At 36.8% G+C, this 25,616-nt stretch overlaps 1 protein-coding gene across 3 annotated transcripts in view; it reads right to left on the bottom strand.

The window, feature by feature from the left end:
- Window positions 1-25,616, bottom strand: part of RAB3GAP2 (RAB3 GTPase activating non-catalytic protein subunit 2) — a 99,272-nt gene that overhangs the window by 12,540 nt on the left and 61,116 nt on the right. For 2 of the 3 annotated variants that reach the window (XR_013374271.1, XM_077887191.1), the window contains exons 18-27: window positions 23,059-23,149; window positions 20,702-20,829; window positions 18,051-18,267; window positions 17,573-17,670; window positions 10,348-10,453; window positions 8,709-8,869; window positions 7,358-7,586; window positions 3,360-3,533; window positions 3,149-3,255; window positions 662-728 (exon numbers count right to left, since the gene is read on the bottom strand). Coding sequence is in view for 2 of the 3 variants with exons in the window: in XM_077887191.1 (XP_077743317.1) it covers window positions 662-728; window positions 3,149-3,255; window positions 3,360-3,533; window positions 7,358-7,586; window positions 8,709-8,869; window positions 10,348-10,453; window positions 17,573-17,670; window positions 18,051-18,267; window positions 20,702-20,829; window positions 23,059-23,149 (1,378 nt within the window). In the remaining variant the exon portion in view is untranslated. The remainder of the gene's footprint in view (window positions 1-661; window positions 729-3,148; window positions 3,256-3,359; window positions 3,534-7,357; window positions 7,587-8,708; window positions 8,870-10,347; window positions 10,454-17,572; window positions 17,671-18,050; window positions 18,268-20,701; window positions 20,830-23,058; window positions 23,150-25,616) is intronic. The other variant, XM_077887192.1, reaches the window with a different exon arrangement.

Here is a 25,616-nt window from a genome sequence, read left to right as displayed (position 1 = left end):
AGAGAAATATTTTAGAATTTCTCCAATTTGAATCATACCACCTGTGAGAAGGTAGTACTAGTACTGGTAAAGAATAAATGAGTAGCTTCCCCAAAATTCATCACGCAGACACCAACTTGATACCTCTGTCTTATGTCGCTCAACATCTAGTTTCACCACTTAGTAAAATAACTAGGCTCGTGCCAAGCTCCTCCATTCATTCTTCCAGGGAAACCCATCTATCTATTTAATGGACCCAGGAGCCTGTTTACAATTTTTCCATAACAATTTGTGACATTTTGTCAAGGAGACATCAGTAGTCCCCATGTTACAGGGACTTAAAAGAAGTACTAGGTAGTTTGTTAGGCTCTTGGCTACCAAACTTTTTCATCAGCAACTTCAGTCCTGAGAAGCCCATAGCCTCTTTTCCTTATCTACCTGTGACCAAAACAGAAAATCAGTGGTTTATGTCTAATATTCTCCTTACTTCTCCCCTCTCATCCCCTTCTGCATAGCATTTTTCCAAGTGATTAAAAGAGCCAGTGCTTTGCATGTCACAATACACATACACAGTTATGTGTTGGATGGTAGGACCATCAAATAAAAACTGAACAGAATGTGAACTTAAAGATTCCTGCTTCTTTGGTCCCCACCAGCTATGTTTTAGCATCTATTTACTTACCATTCTGAACATGTGCGTTAAGAATGTGCTTCAAGTGTTCTATCGACCTAACGAAAAAACGTGCTTCCTTACATAGAGGGAGAAAAAAAGAGAGAGAGAAAAGAAGAGGTATCATTTAACAGATGTTTCCAATACAAATGGGGACTTTTTACATAAATTTCTGCATGAAGCTGTCGAAGAATGTGGTGATAAGACCATGGAAGTATTAGGTAAGAGATGATTTTTCATAGGATAGTATCAATGGTCTCTCTTAAATTCACATTACCTATATGATGACTGATACCTAGAAACCCCCAGGTCATATATGCTGACATCTAGAATCAAAATTTACTGTGGCTTGTACATAACAGCAATATTTTGTCTAATAAATACTTGAATTTCACACAGATGTGAAAATGGTGAGTTTACTTCTTCACAAATATCATTCATTCATTATTCAACAAATAGTTATTGAGCAACTACTATGCACCAGGCTATTTGAGGCACCAGAGATACTGTAATGAACAGAGACCCAAATCCTAGCCCTTACTAAGGTTACATTCTACCAAGGGAGCTAAATATATAGTAGATTAGTGATAGGTGCCAAGGAAAAAAACTAAAGCAATGATGGGAAACATGATCAGAGAGGATGTCAGAAATTCAACTCCTTCTAATCAAGGTAGTTGCTTACATATTAACACTCAAATATAGCATGTAAAACTGATGAGATTACCCAGAGAGTTCCTAAATAATTTTATAGGCTGTACAAACATCAAACATGTCACCTCTGCTAATATATCCTGGTGTTAGCAATTTTCCAAAGGCGATTTCAAGTGTTTTGATCCTAATGAAGCTGTGTGTGAAAAATGGTGGAACCGGGGTAGGGGTTGGATGGAGCAAGGAGAATTAACAAGAAAAGAAAGAAAAATGACCACTTATTTAAAATGTAAACAATTTCAATTGACAATGATAACATTAATCAAAATGTCAGGCACGATACATGCATTTTCTCTATAAACTGCTACAACTTTATAAGACAGCTAGAGTCCTGATTTACTTTTAGTAGAAAATCAAGAACAAAGGATTCAGAAGTGTCCCAGAGGTCATACAGCTAGTGAGGAGAGGCGATGTGGCTCTCTGTGTCTGTAGGCTGCCTTTGGTTAAAAACAAATGATGTAAAACCGAGTTTTCCTCTTACATAGCACTTTGTTAGACCTGAATCTGGAATTAATTTATCCAGATTTTAGAAATTATTTTGTCCTTATTATAGCCCTAACATTGTTTTCTCATGTAGGAAAAATTTTCCATTTAAGTAGAGAGCCCCAACATAATTACCATCTGGCTGCAGAGTGGGCTACTGAAGAGGGTGACTCAAGGGGCATCAAGAGGGTCCCCTGTCCTAACATCACTTTTTGGTTAACATTTAATTGATCAAAAACCATTCCTTTGTTTAAAGCATTTTATATTAAAAAATATTTTCCTTTAATATGTAAGTGATTACATATTAAAGACATTCTTTTTGGAGGAAAAGTATCATTATTGTATTAGTGTGAATTAGTTCATTAGTGAGACATGTAACTTGACATAAGGACGATAAAGTATTTTGCTTTGAGAGGGATAATTCACCAGAGCACTGACCAGGGAGACCTAAGTGAAGGACTTATTGGCAAAGAGGACTATAATCCTGTTTTTACATTTTACTTGATCCTGGCATCAATCCTGAAGGATTGACACCTTCATTTTAAATAGGTTGAGGGAGAAACAAACAGGTTCAGAGATTCAGTGACTGGCCCAAACGCAGACACTTGTCACAAATTTCAGGTCTCCTGTCACAAATTCCAGGGCCCTTCTCCCTATTCTGCTGCAGACTATGAATGTCCTGGAGAGAAAAGCAGCAGAAAATCATGCCCCAGCACAGAGCTGGAAGGGCAGTTAGGCTAATCCTGGACTAGAGTCAGCCTTGTACACAACGTGGCTTTCTTGATTTTTCTGAGGCAAACCTAAGAGAAGTGATGAACACACACAGGGATCTATATCTAAAGAAGCAGACACTAAGTTTACATTGGGATCTTTACCCTTTTATCATGATAACTATCATATTAAAAACCTTCTAGTATATGCCATCTCATGTAGGAATTCAAAAGTAAATAAAAAATATACTTACCATAACCTAACCAGGAGTAGGACAAAACACAGTGTCTTTAACCACAGAGAAACCTACACTTAAATCCTGGTCCAAACCCTGACTTAGCAATGTGCCTTTGGGCATAGAACTGAACTTTTCTGAGCCTAGTGTTCTCCTCGTAACAATATCCACACCTCACATGTTCTCTGTGAGGATCATGAGAGAGAATGCAAGAAAAAGGCCTAGCACATCTCCTAGAACAGAGGTATCCCAAAGGGGGAAAGTCCAGTGTTTACAGTAAGTTCCTGAATCAAACAGTCCCACATATGCACAGCATGAGCACAACCACAGAATTAAAATGAAAGAAAGAGCAAGAATCTTACCTCTGGATCTTTATTCCACTGAACAACATACTCCCAACAGCAATGTGCATGTAGCACGTCTAGCTCAAGGCTACAAGGAAACTGCTTATAGGCTAAATGCAGCAAGTCTGAAAGCCACAAGAGAGCAATATATTTGTTATTCTTTCTTTAACAAAGACTCAGCCACCTCTCCTCTGCTCTGATTCCATATTTCTCCATGTTTATGTATTACCTGGTATAGCTCCTAGGTTCATCTCCACCTCTGACACCTCAAATAAACCTCTGTTAATACCTTCTTTGGGTTCATCTGGGTTTTCTGCATCTCTTTCCTTATTAGCCAGTTTTAATATTGCAGGGCTGAAGTCCTGTTTAAATATCCACTTGGCTACACTGTCTGCAATGCCACCTACAGTTTGGAGACAAGAAAGAAAATGAAAATTTACAGTGTTTACCAAAGACAGTGAGGGCAAGTGAGATACCTGATACCTAAAAGCATCTCTATACTCCTATAAATTATTAGATAAATACAAGTGTATAGATTTGTCTGTTCACCACATAGTATCATTGTCCACAAATCCAAAACGTATTGTACCAGACACAGATGAAAGGATGAATAATACATCTTCAAAACACTTTCATTTTTTTTTTTTAAGATTTTATTTAAGAGAGTGAGCAAGAGTGAGCAAGCAAGAGTGAGTGCATAAGCATGGGAAGGGGGATAGGGAGAGGGAGAAGCAGACTCCCCACTGAGCAGGGAACTCAGACATTGGGTCTAGATCCCAGAACCATGCTGAAGGCAGATGCTTAATGGACTGAGCCACCCAGGCACCCCTAAAACACTTTCATTTAAATATAATTGAAATAGACTGATTAGCATGACCTTTCTAGGGTTTTTAGGGCAACATATTACTTTTAATAGTCAACTAATTTGCCTACATGGAATACTTAAGGGCAAAATTTAGCCATGTCTAAGAACCATGGTGCTACCTCGTGTTTGTCAAAAAATTATAAATGTAAACTGAAAAACACTCAAGACAAAGAGTTCTGTTTATTACCTAAAATAAATTATACATTCTTCTGTAATTTACCAAAACCTAGTCTTTCTTCCTATTTTGACTCAATATAAACCTTTCTACAAAAAGAACACTTCACAGTGAAATCACAATTATCAGTGATAATAAATGACAGCAGTGAGCTGGGTACTCCAATTTCTTAGGTTTGACTCGCAAATCATTTGGTTGTTTCCATTCCAGAATCAAGCCCTCAATTCTGTTACTTAGGTTTAATGTCACAGTGACAGTCCTACCCTATCAGCAGGTGGCACCATGGAGTGTAGGATTTACAATTCAGAATTTTTCACAGGCCTTTAAAAAAAAAACTTATTTAAACTTAAAAAAAAAGAAAAAGGTTCTCATTCACATGGAGTATCTTTTCCCATCCTTTCAATTTCAGTCTGTGTGTGTTGACTCATCTAAAGTGAGTCTCAAGGCAGCATGTATGTAGGTTTTTTTTTTTACCCATTCAGCCACATTCTGTCTTTTGACTGGAGAATTTAGCACATTTATAATTAATTACTGATTGGTGTCTGCTTGTTGCCATGCTAATTGTTTTCTGTTTTCACAGTTCCTTTCTTCCTTTATTCTTCTTGCTCTCTTCCTCTGTGGTTTGATAACTTTCTTTGGTGGTGTGCTTATAGTCCTCCCTCCCTTTTGCACATTTACTAAAGGTTGTTGCTGTGTGGTTACCATGAGCTTAGATATAACAACTTACCTCTGTAACAGTCTGACTGGGTGAGTTCTACACCCCCATCTTTGAGTTCACTGGTCCTTTCTTCTGCTTCACCAAGTCTGCTGCTAAAACCCTCTGGGGGATACTGAGTTTAGGGATTGTATTCTTCAGCTCTGTGATGTCTACTTGGTCCTTTCCTTTATTTTCCATCTCCTTGAAGTTATCACTGTTTTCATCCATTTTTCTCTCCAGTTTGGTGAGCATTTTTATGACCATAACATGGAACTTTTTATCAGGTAAATGACTCATCTCCATTTGATTAAGGTTTGTTTTTTTCCACCCCTCTTCTCAAATTTTATTTTGTTCTTTCACTGCAACCTATTTCTCTATTTCTTTCTTTTTCTTGAAGCTCTATGTTGGTTTCTACACAGCAGATGGAACCCACCTCCCCCAGTCTCGAAGGAGTGGCTTTGTGTAGGAGATGCAACTTGTCATTCAATCCTGCCTTGGCTCTTGGTTGTCTCTCAAACCTCTGGGCTTATCCAAGCTACCCAGTATATTTTTAATAGTTCCCAGGAGCTGAGGATATGCCAAGACCTGCCAGTGTCCTATAAGGGAGGATCTTAACAACCTGATTCAGGCTGCCAGAAAGCCAGAACCCTCAAGCACCAGTTGTTGTTTTTTAAAAAGATTTATTTATTTGAAAGAGAGACAGAGAGAACACAAGTGAGAGGGGCAGAGAGAGAGAGAATCTCAAGCAAACTCCAGGCTGAGCACAGAGCTCAATATGGGGCTTGATTTCACAACCCTGAGATCAAGACCTGAGCCAAAACCAAGAGTCAGATGCTGAACTGACTATACCACCCAGGTGCCCTATCAGGCATCAGCTTTTAAAAAGTATGTAAATCTATATAGTCCTGTGAGACCGCAAGCATAAGCCCCACTGGTCACCAGAGCCGGGTGATCTGGAGGTGTCCCCTGGGTGGCAGTCACCAAAATCAGGGTTCCATACAAGTGTCTAAGTTCTTTCTGGTTATACTGGCAAACTGAGACAAGGCCAAGATGGCATCCACAGCCTATGTTCCTTGAGAGCAGCTCCTAAAGCTTGCCTCTCAGGCCAAAGCTTACAAATCTTATAAAGAATGAGAAAACAAGTTAACTATATAAAAATCTATAAATATATGGGTATTTATAAATCCAGGAACACAGACATTCCAGTATCAAATGACTGACAGAGCTGCTGGTAAAAAGAAAGTAACATAAGGACAACTAAAAATTTAAGATGCTTACAGTTGTGCAGGATATAAGCACAGAAACACAATGATTCCAGGACAGTAAACAGTAATAAATCACAGAAGTATAAAGTTCTGTGGAAATTAGGAAGAAGAGAAAATTTGCAGCTAATGGATCATGAGCAGTTTCTTGGAGGAGGTAGCTTTTGAGCTAGGCCTTGAATGGGGAGTAAGTACAATTTAAAATCCAGCATGAGACAGGTGGGTTGGGGGGGAAGGCTCAGATCCAGACACGGGAAATCACAGATGCTTCATTCAAACCACAATCAAGCAACAAGCAAGAAATGGAAAAATGGGTTGGACTCAAAGCGAAAAGTTCTTACAGAAGGTGTTTATATTTGTTCCAGAAGTTCTCTAGTCTCGCGATCTCCTTAAACTCTTAAAAATTACTGATGAAGAACTTTAGCTTATGGATATTTTTGATATTTATGGTATTAGAAATCAAAACAGAAAATTTAAAATATTTTTATTAATTCATTTTAAATACAAATGATAAACCTATTACATGGTAGTAACATTTTATGAAAATAACTCTATATCCCAAAGCAAGAAAAGACATATAGTGAGAGGAATAACACTACATCTTTGCAAACCTCTTTGTTTCCCTTATAACTGGATTCTCCAATCAGATTATTATTTTTTTAAGATTTATGTATTTGAGAGAGAAAGAGAGAGTGCGAGAGCTTGCAGGGTGGAGGGGAGGGGCAGAGGAAGAGGGAGACAGAATCCCAAGCAGACTCTCCATTGAGTGTGGAACCAGACGCAGGGCTCACAACTTGAGTCATGACCTGAGTCAAAATCAAGAGTCAGAAGTTTAATGGCCTGAGCCACCCACGAGCCCCCCTCTCCAATCAACTTCTGCATTCCATCTACTGTGATCTGTTCTGGTTGCAGCACAGGGGGAAAATCTAGCCTCCCACAGACATGAAGTCGGGAAAGGGAGGGCTCTTGAGGTCCTCTTGACCACTCTTTGAGAATGGCTAATTTTCTAAGGCAGAGGAAGTAGTGGGGATTCCTGAGCAGGGGACCAACAAGATAAGACTCTGAGAAGGTTGACTGAGAAGAAATATGTGGTGGGTTAATTTTTTAAATCTGAATATATTTCTCTTTCCTTATTTTTGCATCATTTCTATAAAAACTACCAGAAATGCCCACACCATAACATACAGATACATAGGCACAATGCTCAAATAAATAAACATCAGCTTACCCTTTCCTCCTTCTAATAACTTTTTGACAGAAAGCCTTGGGAGTGGCTCAGCCTGCAGCGACGACACTTTGCAGGTTGATGTGTTTGCTTTGCTGTGAAGTAGGGTCTGAAGTATGAGACAATCCTCCAGCTGTTTCAGCAGAAGCTTCCAATACTCAGTGTCAAGAGAAAGGGCCTCCCAGGAATCAGTGAGGGCCTCAGAATCAGCACCCAAAACTGTCTGGGAAAACTAACACAAGATGTACCGGTGATACTCTGGCAAAGATTCTGGATCAGCATTCACTTAAATGAGCTTTTAACTTGAAAGCTGACGGACAGTAAGGATACATCACAGCAGCACACAGATGCAGATTCCCGAATATTACTACGTAGCTGGATGGAACATGACTGACTTGGGGGCAACAGTGACAGAGTCTGGACATTTACAGAAAGACCTGCAGCAACGCCTGATTCACCCAGTGTGTACTTCGACAAGTGTGCAGAGCCATCCTTGACAAGGGCCACGTTTTTTTCTGTCAGTACCGGGATAGTGCTGGTAGTGTACTTTTGAGAACGCACCCACCGATATACAAAATGTGCCTCAAATTTCTTTTCTCTCCATTATCATAAACATCTTAGGCCAGTAATATTAAATTTAGCATACATACTACTGAGATTCACAATGTTAAGTGAATCTCTACAGGCCTATTTCAGTGACTCATCTGATTAAATGCAACATCCCTCTAGAAAAAAATTATTTGATCTACCATGAGATACAAGAGATGTCTGTTTTGTTTGTTTGTTTTTTTAATAAATTTGAGTCTTCAAGAGATGAGGGAAAACCACAAAGCAAAAGGTCAAAAGGAAACTTTTATTTGAATCCTTCAACGCTACTTGCCCAAAACAACTTTTGTTTATAAAAGGGGAGGGCTATAAATACAACTATACAGAACTTCAGAGTACCTCAGAAATAATACAGTCTAACCTGCCTCCTTCAGATGAGGAACCCTGACCTCCTTCAGATGAGGAACCTGAAGCAGGAAGCTCATGTTTAAGGGACTTACCACAAATCACCTGCCATTGGCAGAGTCACATCTCTGCCCTCCAACTACAGTACTTTTCCCCTCGAGATGAAAAGTACGAGGTAATGGAAAAGTTCAAATATGCATGTCATCTGAATAAACAAGTTAAGGGCTGCACCCCTCACTCCGCAAAAGACAAATGAGAACCTGCTGGACACATATTTCAAACTCGAGATGTTCCATAACACCAAAGACACTGCAGCCCCAGGCAAGGCAAAGCAGCCCCTCAGCAGGCTGGGCAGGTACAAATCCAGCTTATCCAAGGACAAGTACGCCCCTTTCTCACTTACTTTTTTCTCAGTCATACTGTTTGAGATCTGTGCGGCAACGGAATGCCCAACGTGTGCAGACAACAGGGCAGCGCCATTGTTCTCAGACTGAATACAAGCTGTGCGCATCTGCTGCCACCAAGGGGACACAGACTGGGAATCCCAGGTCTCGTCGATGGCCACTAAAGGCAAAAAGAGAAAGTTAAAGAAACTCAACTTGTCAATTCTTTCTGTTCAATCTTTAACATTAAACATACACTGAAACTAAATATCTCAGTGATATACTTGTATATTTCTGAATTAGAAAAGAAATTCACAACTTTTTAAAAGATTTTATTTATTTGACAGAGAGAGAGAGAGAGAGCATAAGCACAAGAGGCAGAGGGAGAGGGAGAAGCAGGCTCCCTGCTGAGCATGGAGCCTGACATGGGGCTTGATCCTACGACTCCAGGATCATGACCTGAGCAGAAGGCAGACAGACGCTTAACCGAGTCACCCAAGCACCTTCCACAACTTCTTTTATCAGAATATTTATATTCCATTTATTTAGGTTGTGTTAGTTGTCTTGCTTCTGAATCAACTTTAAATCTCTGGAATATTTTCATCATTGCTGAAAACTACTATTGAATGTTTTAATAAAATGTTAAATAATGTTCTAATAAAACAGACTATATATATTATATATAATATAAAATAGATTATTCTAATGAGGTCAAAAAGAATCTTAAAAATTACCTCTACCAAAGATCATATGATTTACCTCAATGAATTAAAAATGCATTGTTCAGGCAGCCCGGGTGGCTCAGCGGTTTAGCACCGCCTTCACCCCAGGGCCTGATCCTGGAGACCCAGGATCAAGTCCCGCATTGGGCTCCCTGCATGGAGCCTGCTTCTCTCTCTGCCTGTGTCTCTGACTCTTTCTCTCTGTGTCTCTCTCATGAATAAATAAATAAAATCTTACTAAAAAAATAAATAAAGGGCAGCCCCCGTGGCTCAGCGGTTTAGCGCCACCTTCAGTCCAGGATGTGATTGATCCTGGAGACCCGGAATCGAATCCCATGTCAGGCTCCTTGCATGGAGCCTGCTTCTCCCTCTGCCTCTCTCTCTCTCTCTCTCTCTGCATCTCTCATGAATAAATACATCTTTAAAAAAAATAAAAAATAATAATGCATTGTTCATATCACATTTTTTTAAAGATTTTATTTATTTATTCATGAGAGACAGAAAAAGAGAGAGAGAAAGGCAGAGACACAGGCAGAGGGAGAAGCAGGCTCCATACAAGGAGCCCAACATGGGACTTGATCCCGGGTCTCCAGGATCACACCCTGGGCTGAAGGCGGCGCTAAATCACTAAGCCACCCAGGCTGCCTGTATCACATTATTTTTGATGATGAAATATGAATTTAATTTTTATAAAGCATACTTTGAATGCATTGAGAGCTTTCTACTTATTAATAGAAATATTAATAGAAATATTTTTAAATATTTTTAAAAAGATCCCTAGAAAAATGTTCTGGACACTGTAGTGTACACTCCTTTTACTAACAGAAAGTATCCTCCCCTCCCATTTCTGTGGTTTTTCATATAATAATCTACATCTCTAAGAGCAGCAGCCTGCATCTCAGGGCCCACGGAACTGCAACATCCACCAGCATGTTACCTTTCATCTTGCTTAGGAGGGACAGCATTGTATGAAGACAGCACACAGATTGTGGTTTATCCAAAATATCCTTTTCCTTAGAAAGCCAAACACTCAGGAGCAGAGACTGAAATTAAATTTAAGTCATTCTCAGTAATAAGAAAAACAAAATGTTGTAATTTTCAAGAGAACACGTGTTTATGAGTGATTTCGTCCTTCAGGGTGAAAAATAAGGGGCTGCTTATTACGTCACATAACATGAGGGGTAGAACAAGGTACTCTGTCTACTTAAGAGATTCTTTATCATCTGTCAGATATGTAAATTCCACCATTTCCATTTCTTCTTTGGGATAAGTACTGCCTTCCAGGTTAAGCTTTGATTAGGGAGCATATTGCCAGAAAGATTACTACCAAGTTAGCCTAAATTAGCTGTAGATTGGCAAGAAGCCACTCGGCTGATTGGAGGAAAGGAAGGATCTGGAGCTGTGGACCTTATTCGACATTGGCCACAAGGTGCTGTGGACTTGGCAATGGTGAACAGATATGTAAACTATCAGATTCTAGTTTTTAACTCACTAATAAGTCATGAGAAACAGATTTTAAGCAAAAACACCGAAGTCAATATAAGTGACTTTTAAGATGCCTATGAACAAACATATCTTCTTAAATATTTTAAGATGTACAAAATGTGTACATAGATAATTCTGGGATTATGAGAAGTTGAATGGCATGGCATCACACCTGTCAGTACAGGTGTTTATGAAAGGCGTGGTTACTTTAATTCTGCAGGACATTCATGTAAGAAAAAAAAAAACCTTGAAAATAAAAGGTTGACTACCAGTTTAAATATATTAGTACAAATAGTTTTCAAAAATTCAGAAAAGTAGAAGTTGAAGTAGTGTGTGAAGGAAATTAACTTAGGAGAACAACCCAAAGGCCAGAAGATGGAAGTACTTGCATCACCCTGGTCAATCCCAACAACCTTGTGGCAGGGATGGTCTCCCGGATTTTACAAATGATGAAAAGGAAAAGTAACTTACCCAGCACCATATAGCTAATGAGTCAGGACTGAAGTCTGAACCAAGATGTGCCTGACTCTCACATGCATGTTTTTTTTCTCTTTAAAAAACTGTACCTGTATATATAGGCATGTATGTATAATATGTACAAGTAAAAAATATACTTTCAAAAGGAGTCTATTATCCTTTTTCAGTTTAACCCTCTATGTCCCTATGTCAGCCTCCTTTCTATCTCATCCTATCCAGAAACCTGTTTTTTTAAAACCAAACATGTGCTTTCATAATTTGTAGATTTGTAAGACAATATATGTGTAAGACGTGCTTTCATATTTGTCTGTGTATTTCTAAGTACAGCTATACACAGAGCATTATGGGGCTGGCATGGGGGAGAGGTGGTCACCGCTTGATAAAAATGGGGTCATATTATACCACGTTCATTCCACTTGCCACACAACACACCCTGTGTGGTCCACAAAATTTTGACTGACTTTATCTACTTATCAAGGTGATTTCCCTCTTCTCTTCTTGACCTTCTCCTTACCTCACACAACACTGCTACTTGTAACTACTAGGCAAGCTAAAAAATGAGTTGCCTGTATAGGCAGGCAACAAAGACACTCCAAAACCAATTGGAAAATAGCCTGTCTTGGTATTTTGAACACACATGGGCTATGAAAACAAATCAAAAGGAAATGAGGGGGGAAGGTAGAATTTATCTTTTGGGTTCATTCTGATTAATTTTAGGCACAAAATATATGACCAGGAATATTTTAAGAGCACACCAGGTTTCTAAACACATCTATGGGTTTATGTCTTGCAAAGCTTGATTCATCTCTACACCAGCAACAAAGTCTCAAAATGCTCAAAACATGGGCAACCCAAAGGGTTACTGCAGACTAAATCATACTTAGACAAATTAAATGCCACGACCTGAATCTCTCTTCATACTATAAACTCTTCTATTTTTCTCTCCAACTAACCACTCCCCCTATCTACCATCACCTTTATTTAGTAAATCCTGAAACAAAAAACCCTGTTCTATTTAACTCTCCTTCTATCTCTCTCTGTCAGCCCTGTTTCTAACTCTGATGCAAGGTAATCTTTGCTTTTAACCTAGTGGATGTTCCCCTTGTTTTTCATTAACTTTAAAAATCTAATTAGTTATGCTTCAGTTAGCATCTAAAAAGTCAGTGTGAAACAGAGGATGCCACGAGAGCCATCAGAACACAATGATATAATTTTAGTATCACTTAAAAGCAATAGATTGTTTTTTAAGCTTCCGGAAAATTTAAGGTAAAAAGAGAAAAATAATCAAAGAGAATACAGAGATAAGATACCACATAAAAACATATAGACATACATAACATAAAAAGACAATATACAGAAGATAGCAATCTCTAGAAGTAGTAAATATAAAATATCCTTTCAAAGAATAGCAAAGAATGTCACATCATATTATTTAGTGTGGATATTCATATTATAAATGTATACTATGTTATTTTACATATAAATGTCACAAATTGACATATTACCAGGTGATATGTGAGTATTAGATTTTTATTAAGAGAAACTTTGAGAGGAAATTTAGTTAATTTCTCTTTTCTAAGTCAAGCAGTATCTAAGACTTGGTAAAAACTATATGTAAGAATGAAACAGAAAATCCCTCAGGTTCTTGGTAGATATTTCTAATCTCTAATGAACTTTACTTTTTGCTAAGTATCCTCCTCTTCCTGTGATATTAACATCCCAGATGTTTTAATCCTCCCCATTCAGCAGAAATGCTGACAGAACATGAAGAAGACATCTGTTAGCCCTGTCTCTACTTAAACTTATTTTGTCAGTTTTCTGAATGAGCCTTATTTTCTAGTCTTTCCTGAAAATTAGGTCTATTTTGTACACAGAATTAAAACTTGATAAAATTCCACTGAAGGTAATTATAGTTTTAAACATTTTAAAAACTATCATGCTATTGTCTGTGAATTGCAATATAATAAAATACTGACAATCAAATGTAAGTTTTACAGAAAAATCGGTGGGCATAATACATCTAGAACTATCTCCAAATTTGTCAATATACACAACCTAAAAAATATATATACACACAAACTAGATAATAGATAGCAAGTTTCTTCATGAACATAATTCCAATAAAACCCCCATTTAAATATTTCAGAAAATAGGAACATTATTAGCATTTCAAATGTCTTTATAACACCAATAATATATTTTGCTGAAAGACCTAACACCTTTTATTTATGACTTTTACATGCCTAATTCCTAAAAAAATCTACTACTCTTTTAATGTAATACAATAGACATTTATTCTTTATTTATTTTATTTATTTTTTTTTAATTTTTATTTATGATAGTCACACAGAGAGAGAGAGAGAGGCAGAGACATAGGCAGAGGGAGAAGCAGGCCCCATGCACCAGGAGCCCGACGTGGGATTCGATCCCGGGTCTCCAGGATCGTGCCCTGGGCCAAAGGCAGGCGCCAAACGGCTGCGCCACCCAGGGATCCCGACATTTATTCTTTAAAAAAAAAACTATTTGAAATTTAAAATTTAAATTTAAATTCTTAAATTTAAAAATGTCATCAGTTAATATTTTGGCACTGGCACTAACGGCTTTGGGAATCAGCAAGATGTAAGCAAGATGCATACTAAGTGGGCACACGGAACCCCTGCACTTGATTTGTCCAAGGCCAGGCAGCTTAGTCACAGCCTGAATGTGCTAGCTGCTGTTTTCTCTGATCAATATGACCAAAATGAACAAGCAGGCTTGTTTAAAAAGCTTGTCTTATTGTACATTCAATTTTTCTTTTTTTAAAAAATATTTTATTTGAGATAGCGAGCAAAAGAGAAAGAGAGCAAGAGCAGGAGCGGGGGGGGGGGGGGGGGGGACAGGCAGAGGGAGAGGGAGAAGCAGGCTCTCCACTAAGCAGAGAGCCCAACTCAGAGCTCAATCCCAGGACCACAGGATCATGACCTGAGCTCAAGGCAGTCACTTAACTCACTGACCCTCGCAGGCACTCCTGTATGCAATTCCTTACTTTAATTCTTGAGCTTTTTTTTTTTTTTTTTGAAGGGGTTTCCCCTTTCCTTCTGATTCATTGCTATTAATTACATGCTTTCAGTGAAAATGCATTTCTCTGTACTCAATAGGATTTTAAAAACTTACACAACTGCTTAAAAGCATTCAGCTATTGATAGAATACTTAAGAGAAAAAAAAAAAAAACACCTAACCACAAAGTATTTGAGAAAAGCAAAGGAAAAAGCGACCACTCATTTGGAATGCATGAAATACAATCTCTCAGAGTCAGAGAATTTTAAAAAGAATTTAAAATTAGAACTCATTTTATAAATTCTATAGCACAATAATATATATAAAGATCACAGCTTTATAGATTTAAAATAGTGACATTTCCTACATATCACATTATTACAACACATACATGTTTACAATAAAGTTCACTCATTTTAAGTTGGGTAGCCAACACCAAAAACACAGTAAAGCATATCTTCACCTTCTGAAGTTCCCTGAGGCCAGTCCCACCCTCATCTTCCAGCAAAAGCCCATCTGCTCTGTCACTATATTTTTGCTTATTCTAGTATTTCATACAACTAAAATCATACAGTAGATAGTCTTGTTTCTGGATCTTTTCACTTAGTGTGATGTTTTTGAGATTCATTCATTTATTTATTACACAGTTACTTTGCATATCAGTTCATTCCACTGTATGGATATACCACAACTTATCCACTTATCAGTTGGTAGGTATATGGACTGTTTGCACTTTGAGCTATAATGAACAAAACTGCTATTAACATTTTATTCCAAATCTTTGTGAACATATTTTCATTCCTCATAGATAAATACCTAGGACTGAGATTACTGTATTTTATGGTAAATCTCTGTTCAGCGTTATAAGAAACTTTTTAAAAGGTTATTTATTTATTTATTTATTTATTTATTTATTTATTTATTTATTTATTTATTTGAGAGAGAAAGAGCAAGAGCAAGTGATAGAAAGCATGAGCAGGGAGAGGGAGAAGCAGACTTCCTGCTGAGCAAGGAGCCCAACATGGAACTCAATCCCTGGGATCATGACCTGAACAAAAGGCAGATGCCTAACCAACTGAGCCACCCAGGTGTCCCGGAAACTTTTTAACTATTTTCCAAAGTTGCATTAGTTGGCATTCCCATTAGCGGTGGTGACAGTTGATTTCCACGTCTTCAACACTTAATGCTACTAATAAGTAGTCTTCATTTTAGTCACCTTCGTGAGATAGAGATTACTATGGTTTTATGTGGTATTTTCCTAATAGCGAGTGATGCTGATCACCTTTCAGGTGACCATTTGCCATTTGTATGTATATTTTTTGGTGATGTGACTGTTCAAATCATTTGCTTTCCTTACTGTATTATTATTGAATGGTACAAATTCTTTCTTAATGTATATTCAATTCATTTAAATAAGTTAAGTAAGTTTTAAAGGAAGAGTTTGCCTTTCAGTTTCTTAACAATTCTAAAACAGAGAAGTTTTAAATTTTGATGAAGTGTAATTGATCAATATTTTTTTCATGTTCATGCTTTTTTGCATCCCTTGAAATCTCTGCCCAAATCAAGCTTTCTCCTATGTTTTCTTCTGTAAGTTCTATAGTTTTAGCTCTTATATTTATGTTCCATTTTGAGTTAATCTTTACGTATGGCTTGAGGTAAGATGTGAGGTTCATTTTTTCCCAAGGTTTCTTGAACCCCAGATCTAATGCATTTTATTGATGCTATTGAACACAAAGTAAAAATAAGTATTCTGTACTCAACTCTGAATAAGATATGCCTCTTTTTTTTATTTTATAATACAGATTCACTAGTGGTACAAAAAAATGCACAACAAAGTCCCACGCATCCTTTCGACAGCCTCCCCTAATGCTGACATCCTACACAATACCAAAATCAAGAAATTAACATTGGTAAAATCCACAGAGCTTACTCAAATTTCACCAGTAACACATGCACCCATGTGTGTGTGCATGCAATTCTATCAAATGTGTAGCTTTTGATCACCACGATCAAGCACTCAACTATGTACAGCAGCATAAGACTCCCTTGTGTCAACCCTTTACAGCCAATCCATCACTCCCCTTGCTCATCCCTCACTGTTGGCAACCACTAACCTCTTCTCTATCTCTAGAACAGTGCTATTTCATGACTGTTACAAAAATGGCATCATGCAAGTACATGTCTTTCTAAGATGGGCATTTTTCTAATCAGTGTATTTTCCTTGTGGTTCATTCACAAGGTTTGTGTGAATCAATAGTTAATCTTCTTTATTGTTGAGGAGTATTCCATGGTAAAGGTGTACCACAGTTTAGCCATTCACTCACCAAAGGATATTTGTATAGTTTGCAGTTTGGGGCTATTACAAATAAATTGGTTATGAATACCCATGTAAAACCTATGTATATCTTTAAGTGCCTTACTTCCTGACATACATACTATAAAGTAACAAAAAATGGAATTTGTTTTTATTTATTTGTTTGTTTATTTATTTATTTATTTTTTGGAATTTGTTTTTAAAGGATGTAAATGTTCAGTTAAAACAATACATGAACATAGTCATCAAGCTCACAGAGGAGACTGCCCAGATCCTGAACAAAATGTAAGGTGTTAGTGGGGACATGGAATATGTATGTGAGTATGTGAGAGGTTAGGTTAAAGAGAAGGGAGGACGGCAAGCTCACCTCCCCTGTCTTGTGCAGAAGGGCAAACATTTAGTGTTGTCATTTTCTACTGAGTGATTCTTTTGTTTTACATTTATTATAGCACAGAGACTAAAACCTAACCTATATTCAAAATTGGGAATGTTTGGTAACAATTCCATATTGCTCTAAGGGGAAGGTGATTTTGTTCCCTAAAGATCTTTTTTACTTCTAATGTGATCATTTTCACTGATGATCATAATCTGCTATACATGTCAGATTTTAAATTAATTTTAGGCCGACCATGGAATATGCCTGCTATAATTTACAGGGAATCAGAAAAATAAAATAGTATTACTCAATTAAATATAGTGATTATAAATTTCCTCGGTCACTTTTGGAAAGTTTTCATATATGTTCTATGATATGGTTTAAACAATGGTTTTAAAAAAAAAAAAAAAAGGACTGACGCTTCTGGATGACATGAGCAGGGATGAAGAACGTGCAAAAACAAGAAAGCTTACCAACAACAGCTGAGGGCTAAGTCCAGCTGACTCCAGAGTGTGACACATATCCTCGGTAGAGCTTTCTCCATGCAAACACTTCCAAAAAAAGAAACTGCCTAGTAGTAAAACAAAAGCAAAATGCATTAACCAATGATTACTTATCATTTGGACTAACATTCTTCCTGAACTGAATCAGGATCTCTAGAGAAGCAAAACAGCATGAGAGAAAAAGAAATTAATGTCTCAATTTTGCTTGACTTTAAAGCAGAAAGCAAATCATTACATATCTAACACTGTCTCTTTAGTATATGTATCAGCCAATAAAACTTAGGACATAGTGCCTACATATCCAGAGTATCTTTTATTAACTTTTCAGTATACATTAAATTCTTAGGTTAATTTTAAAACAAACTAAATCTTTGAGATGCTGTAAACTCTTCCCAGGCTTTCCTCTGGAAGACGCAGGATTCAAAGAGCAGTTTATCATTCCACCTACCTAAAGCCACATACTCTTCTTCACTTATCTTCTTTATGTTGATCGTGTCTTTCTCATATTCTAAATATTCCAGGAATGTTTTTACAGGCAACACACCATCTTTATCATCAGAAAATCGGACGGTAGTAGTTCTGGTTTTTTCCTCTTTGTACTTCTCTAGTAATGCCTGGAGTTTAAGCAGTTCTTTTTCGTCAAGCCTCAGTAACACAGCCAAGTCCTTAAAAAAATAGGAAAAAAAAAGTTTTGAGTACATCATATCTCTTCCCATGACTCTGCCATAGGAGTCAACCCCATCATCTCAAGTGAAATGCAAGCACATAAGCAAATGATGACTTGTTAATTTACGTGATAGGTATAATGTACTCTGCTTAAAATTTTACTCACAAATTCATGAGTTCAATGCTAAATAACTTGAACTAACCTTGAAACACTACATATTACTAAGAGTACCATTTTTATACAATTTATTGAGAATACTCTATATTCTTCTAAAATGTTTGGATTTTACTAAAATTGTATTAAATTTACAATGAGGAAAAAAACTGCAAGAGTATCAACTGCAACTCTTGTGACTAAGTAAAGGCCTATCTGAAATTCAATGTTTATTTATTAAGCAGCATAAACACAATACAATAAAAAATACTGGAAATCAAGCCTCATTGTATCTTAGACATATATCCTCTATATGGCTCTCAGGGATACAGAGATTGAAAAGTCACAGATACATCCTGCCAGCCTTTCAAACTATTTTTACAGACCACATGTGCAAAAACGTCTCCTGATATTACTATTATTTTTCTAAATTAGGGATAAACACACACACACACACACACACACACAAACACGCTTAAAAGACCATAAATTCACCATAGCAAGCAAAACTTTCTTCCCCCCATGCTGCACGATAAACCTGCTCTTAAGAATGCAACTTTCATTTACTTATTTACTCAAGGCTGTTGTTTTTAAAAACAAGTAGTGAACTGCAGACTGCTATGAACACACACCAGTAGTTCAATGCTATACTGAATTTATAGGAGCTTATATGAACTTATATGAACCCCACAGTAACAAAAATTCCAGACTTGAATTTTAGTTTTATATGCACAAGATTAGCCATTCAGCTTAGAAGCTGACTGTACATTTTTTGAAGGATCTAAATTAATTCACAGCAAATATAATTTTAATCTTAAAAAGTGTTTTAAAAAAGAACAATCAGGCAACTGATATTTTAAATTTTCTAATTTTTCTTTTATCTTTGCATGCTGTGTTGGGGATATCAAGTTGAAATGAATTCTGTAGGGGATTATTAATGGCATATACTTAACCTTCTTTGGCAAAGTAGGAAAGTTTGGATCTTATGAAACATTTAGCATGAAAGAATCTATGAAATGTCTAGGCAATCCTATAGACATAATTCAGTCAACTTGAACCTTCTTGTTGTTTGAAATGATTTTTTACTAATGCTGAAGTAGAAAGAAAAATAAAAAGATCCTGAAAAATGGCTTTGTTTAAAGACAACTGCAGAATAATATGAAGACTGTTAAAATGCTTTATGAAATCCATCTATAATCCCAAGGATAAAAAAGATGTTAGAATGTATAAAGTGGTTTCCAATACAGAGAGAAAAACTTTCATTTCTCTGTTTAAAAATTTGTATTCACATATATTTAAAATAAAAGGTTTCCACTTTAAACTTCCATTAAATTTCAGATACACAAGATATCTTTTCATAAGTAATATCAGTGATTTGACAAATCACTAAAATCACTGAAATAATGATTTTCCTTTAGATAAGTGGAAGATATGGGCCCTAAGGGCAAGCAACCCATCCATAGTCACACAGTTATCTGAGGGAAAGAGAGGACTACATTTCTCTTTATTCTCTATTAAGGAAACTTTATTTCTTTGTATGAAAAGTAAGAATTTTGTACACATGCCCCCAAAATGAGTGATACTGCACTATAATGAAGATTATAAGGTGCTGCCATTTTTTTGTGTTTTGCAGAATGAAAACACAGAACATTACTATAATTAAACACTTTGATGTAAGACAAAATTTTTTTAAAAATATATTTTATTCATGAGAAACACAGAGAAAGGCAGAGACATAGGCAGAGGGAGAAGCAGGCTCAGTCTGATGCAGAACTCAATTCCAGGACACTGGGATCATGACCTGAGCCAAAGGCAGACACTCAACCACTGAGCTACCCAAGTGCCCCAAGACAGAATTTTTTAAAAAAATATGTCATTATGTAGTAGACAACAAAACAAGCTATATGAGTTTGTTCACAACACCACCACAGAAAAATCAGTCTCTTCTGTCTGGCAAAATCTTTTTAATTTTCTTTAAAAGAAATTAGTTTTGCTACTTCAGCAAGCTGAATATACTTTAATTGGCAAATCTTGTCATTATGTTGTAAGAAGCAACCTTAAAAAGTGAGTTCAAAGAAATCAAATGTTTCTTGGATAGTGAAGATGGATTAACAATAATAGCAAAATTAATATAAATACTAAGGCACAGAGAACCAGCAGGTCTTGTAAAGAAAATACACCTTTCCACTTCATAAAAATCTTTAATTTTCTACTTCTTTACTATCAGTTAAAAAATTAAAAATAATCAGAATATTCTGTATAATGAGGAATGGACTTACATTATCTGAGAATGGTGTGTTTGGATGAAAATCAAGGGAATTTAACTGACTGACAGACTCATAAAGATGGAGTAATTTCAGTTTATTGGCACAAAACTGTAGCAATCCTTCATCAACAGACTCAAGATCTAAAAGGTGGAAGAAAAAATACATTAAAGAGACATGTTTAAAAGACTCACAAAAAGGTTTTTCTTTCATTAATAGTCATAGTATTATATACTTCTCTGATATTCTATTTTATTAAATACTGAGATGTTTAAGATATAACATTACTAAGACAAAGATTAATTTTTCCATCATGGAAAAATGTCCACTTTTTTTTTTTAAGATTTTATTTATTTATTCATGAGAGACAGAGAGAGAGAGAGAAAGAGAGGCAGAGACACAGGCAGAGGGAGAAGCAGGCTCCATGCAGGGAGCCCAACATGGGACTCGATCCTGGGTCTCCAGGATCACACCCCGGGCTGAAGGCTGCGCTAAACCGCTGGGCCACCAGGGCTGCCCTCCATATTTTTTTAAAAAGACATAAGGCATACTAGTATTGGGGTGGTGGGGGATGGGGGTGGGGGAGGCAGAGAGAGAGGAAAGGAAAAAAAGAGCTATCTTAGTCTAATACTCAAATTTTTAAAAAATGATCTGAAAACAGCTTTGAAAATACTCTTCACTACCCCATAACTTATATGTTGCCTATTATGCCAATAGACAGAGGACAGATGAATAGAAAGCTGCCTGGTTTTTACCATTGTGGTGGTTAAAGATACTTGGATTCAAGCACAAACTCTGGACTGTGACAGATCTATTCTCAAGGCTGGTAAAGAAACCAAAGTACAATTCTACTTAACATTCTCTGTCAGGGATCCCTAGGTGGCACAGCGGTTTGGCGCCTGCCTTTGGCCCAGGGTGTGATCCTGGAGACCCGGGATCGAATCCCACATCGGGCTCCCAGTGCATGGAGCCTGCTTCTCCCTCTGCCTGTGTCTCTGCCTCTCTCTCTCTCTCTCTGTGACTATCATAAATAAATAAAAATTAAAAAAAAAAATTCTCTGTCAATCAGGCTTTTTAAAAAAAGATTAATGCTAGAGAAATACTCTATATTTCTGCATGATAATTTAAATATTTATCATCTAATATAAAACAATTATTCTTTTAAAAGGCAGACACTTTACCTCCAAGAGCTGGTATAGCTACAATACAACATAGCAAATTAAATAGGCAAAATTTTTTAGCATCTCAATTATGGGTAGAACTTGAAACTAGTGATTTTACAGAATTCCATCAGTGGTATCTGGTTTGCAAGACAAACTGATTTAATAAATTTTGAGACTCTGGTAAAGCCTTGAGGTATGGCTTTATAAGCATCAAGCTTTACAAGCACACTGCTTTTTAAAAGAGATATTTCTAACAAATCGTATGCACTAAAGAAATTCACTATTTTCCAAAAGTCAGCTTTAAACATGTGTTGAAAAAAATCTCAACACTACGATGTTTAAAGTCATGAAAGGGGATACTATGATCTGTTTATTAAACCACTTTAATTGGCTTGTATGTAAATATAAAGTTGGCTTTATACAATTAACATGACAAGCAAAAAGTCACAGCTAGATGAAGTCTACACATTACACACTATAATTTAATTGATGTTAGGAATTCAGGATAAACTGAATTTTGCCGGGTCAGCTGGATAGAGTATGGAGTTAAAAATCCCACAATTAGAGGATGTAATTTTTTTTTTCAAACAAATTTTGAGCTGTAAGAAACAACCAGCAAACTCAGAACTAATAATTTACTCATAGTCTGATTTTGGAAGTCCTTAAGGTTGAGGAAGAGGAAGTGGAGGAGAAAATGTGGATTCCACACACTAAACAGAACATTAATTCAAAGCCTACTTTTTAAAAATCATTATTCAATCAAAACAAAATTTAAAGAATGCTTCATCTACAGAACTTGCTCTCCTCCCACAAAGTTAAATAAAAGACTAGTGACAGCAAGAAAGCCTGTCTATTTTTTGCATACCACCAGCTAACTTTCTCTCATGCTGATGGCTTTCACATGTGTACAACTGTATCAGAATAATGACTTCTCACCATCCTATACTGGTGTCTCTCCTCACAGTAGAAATATTTTAAAAGAAATAGTAACAGAAAGAAACAGTATATATTCAGAGAAAGCTGAGATGAAGATCAGCAAATAGGGAATAAAAAAGTCTCCAAATACTAAAGGTATGAAATAAGTGTTCTTATTTCTTATATGTATTATTTCCACATTGAAGTAACATGATATCATAAGCAGTAATAGCTTTTTGTAATCAATTACAAAATTTGAAGCCCAGAACCTCCAATCAGTATAAAGCTTATTACCTTGATTTTTTAAAGTGTCCATTAAAGTCTGAGTGATGTTTCTAAGGCAGGAAAATGGTAAACGTTCACTTGCCAAAATGCTTTCCAAAGCCTAGGAGAAAGATATTGAGCAATTCTAACAATTAGAAGGCAATGGTTTTGTTTGTTAAATTTTATATTTATACCAACACCTTTACTACCCCAAATTTTCAAGGGAAGTTCCATAGTTAAGATGTTTGCCTGTACATACCTGAGGAGAGTTGCATCTTATATATTATACAACCAATTTCATCTCATGCCCATTATGGGGGAATGACAAAAAGTCCACACTCAGAATGAAACAACTAGAAGGCAACTTGTATTTAACAGAATGGTAAGATGAAACAGGGACCATGACAAAGCTATTCACTGATAAGAAGAGTGTAAGTCTATACTCCACAGGCATAAATGAAAAGCAGAGGCTGTTACTGTTGTGTCAATGATAAAAGCTGATGACAACTTAATTCCTGGTTAATGACTGCATCTGACCATGGCCAGCTGAATCTGGGCCATATACATGCTCCCTACCTCACCCCACCTTCCCCTTCCTGCCCCTCCCTCAGTAGATACTTAAGAGACTTCACCACCAGTTCCAAAATCTCTCTTTATGCCTAAAGAAGCAACCATCAGAATAACCAATGGGTAGACACAGCAGTTAAAGTTCATACTTATCCTCTCATATTAGCTCATTAAACTTTTTTTTTTATTGATGCGAGTAAATAATTTCAAAAGTAGGCTGAGAATGTAGCATGACGCAAAGATTGTAACACAAGCACCTGTGTGTGTGCGTATGTGTGTCTAGGTAAGAAATGGGCTCAGAGGGTGTTTCAAGAGGGTGATCAAACCCATGATGAGGCAACTACATGGTGGATATAAAGAAAGTGACTGAAAAAGGCAAATACTCAGCAAAATGTAATTATCTCTGATCTATCTAGCAGCTGGCTTGCCTATTATTCACTCTTCCGAAGCCTCAAATATTTTTTTTTCTTTTAGTGCTGAAAACAATACACAACTTTCACTTTCAGCATTTTTTATAAAATTCAGAGTTTCACACACAATTTAGTATAGTTTTTTAAAAAGTCACAACAGTTTGTAGTATGCTAACCTTTCCCAATTTTTTATCCCATGATGTAAGATAAGAAAAAAAATGGCACCAAAATGAGAAGGCTTGTTTGAGTTATAACCCTCCTTTTTTTACTACAGGTTCTCTAAACTACCTCTCTTGGATGCCCACCTATCTATCATAGGAATGTCATCTTTCATAACTAAGACTTTGCCCTGAGAAAAAATGAGAACCCATTAGCCCTGTCAGTAGAATGGAAAACTTAATTAAAGTCACAGAGACTTGAATGGCTTGGTCATTTAAATGTCTATTAGGGGTACCTAGGTGGCTCAGTCATTGAGCGTCTGTCTGCCTTTGGCTGAGGTTGTGATCCTGGGGTTGTGGAATCAAGTCCCACATCAGGCTCCCCATGGGGAACCTGCTTCTACCTCTACCTACGTCTCTGCCTCTCTGTGCCTCTCATGAATAAAGAAATAAAATCTTAAAAAAAAAAAGTCTATTGATTTCAGCTCAGGTCATGATCTCAAGGTTGTGAGATCAAGCCCTTCATCGGATTATGCACTGGGCATATAGCCTGCTTAAGATCCTTTCCGTCTCCCTCTACCCCCACTCCCTCACCACCACCCGTCTCTTTAAAAAAAAAAAAAAAAAGTCACAGGGACTTGCCTGTTCTATAATAAAATAAAAAAGCACTTAAGAAAAATCACTGCAATATGAAAATAAAAGGGGATAAAAAAATCAGTATTTGCTAAGTTCTCCCACATATCTATCATTATTCTAGTCGTTGTGGATTATGAAATGGACATATTTGGGGAGGTCCCTACTTGAAGGAGCTCAAAAGAGGTAAAAAGGAAAAAAATGGTGAGCTGTGATTCATATACATGAATTAGAGAACAAGTAGCCATTAGCTCTCCAGTTCTGATTAGAAGTAGGGTAGGAGTTGAGAGGTATCCATGGGGATTGAAGGGTTATGTAAGAATTGATAGAGTTAAAACCTGAGCAGCATTATGAGGAGTTTGGAGAAGAAGGTGAGAATGAAAGAAATCACAGTGAGTTATCATATTAGAACCACCCACCTGGCAAAAGGCAACAAGTCTGACAATACCATGGGACTCTGAGGCTGTGGAGCAATAGGCCCTCTTACACAGTATGAGTGGAAACATAAATTAGTGCAAGTATTTTGAGAAGCAATCTTTTCATCAACGAGTACAGCCAGAGAAGCTCTTCCCCTACAATTCCCCTCTTAGGCACAAACTCAAGAGAAGTTCTTGCATATGTGCACCCGGGGAAATAAAGATACATGACATCTGATGTACAAGGACAATCACAGTATCATTGTAATAGGAAAAAACTGGAAATAACTTAAATGTCCACTGACAGGAGGAGTGAATAAAGTATAGTGGTAGACTCAGTGCACATCCACTGCAGCTACACGCATCAGCATAGAGGTCTCAAAGAAACATAATGTCGAAGGAAT

This window comes from Canis aureus, chromosome 38 (assembly GCF_053574225.1).
Source record: "Canis aureus isolate CA01 chromosome 38, VMU_Caureus_v.1.0, whole genome shotgun sequence".
NCBI classification, from domain to species: Eukaryota; Metazoa; Chordata; class Mammalia; order Carnivora; family Canidae; genus Canis; species Canis aureus.
Note: the sequence above shows the minus strand (reverse complement) of the source record. Positions and strands in the feature narration are given on the sequence as shown.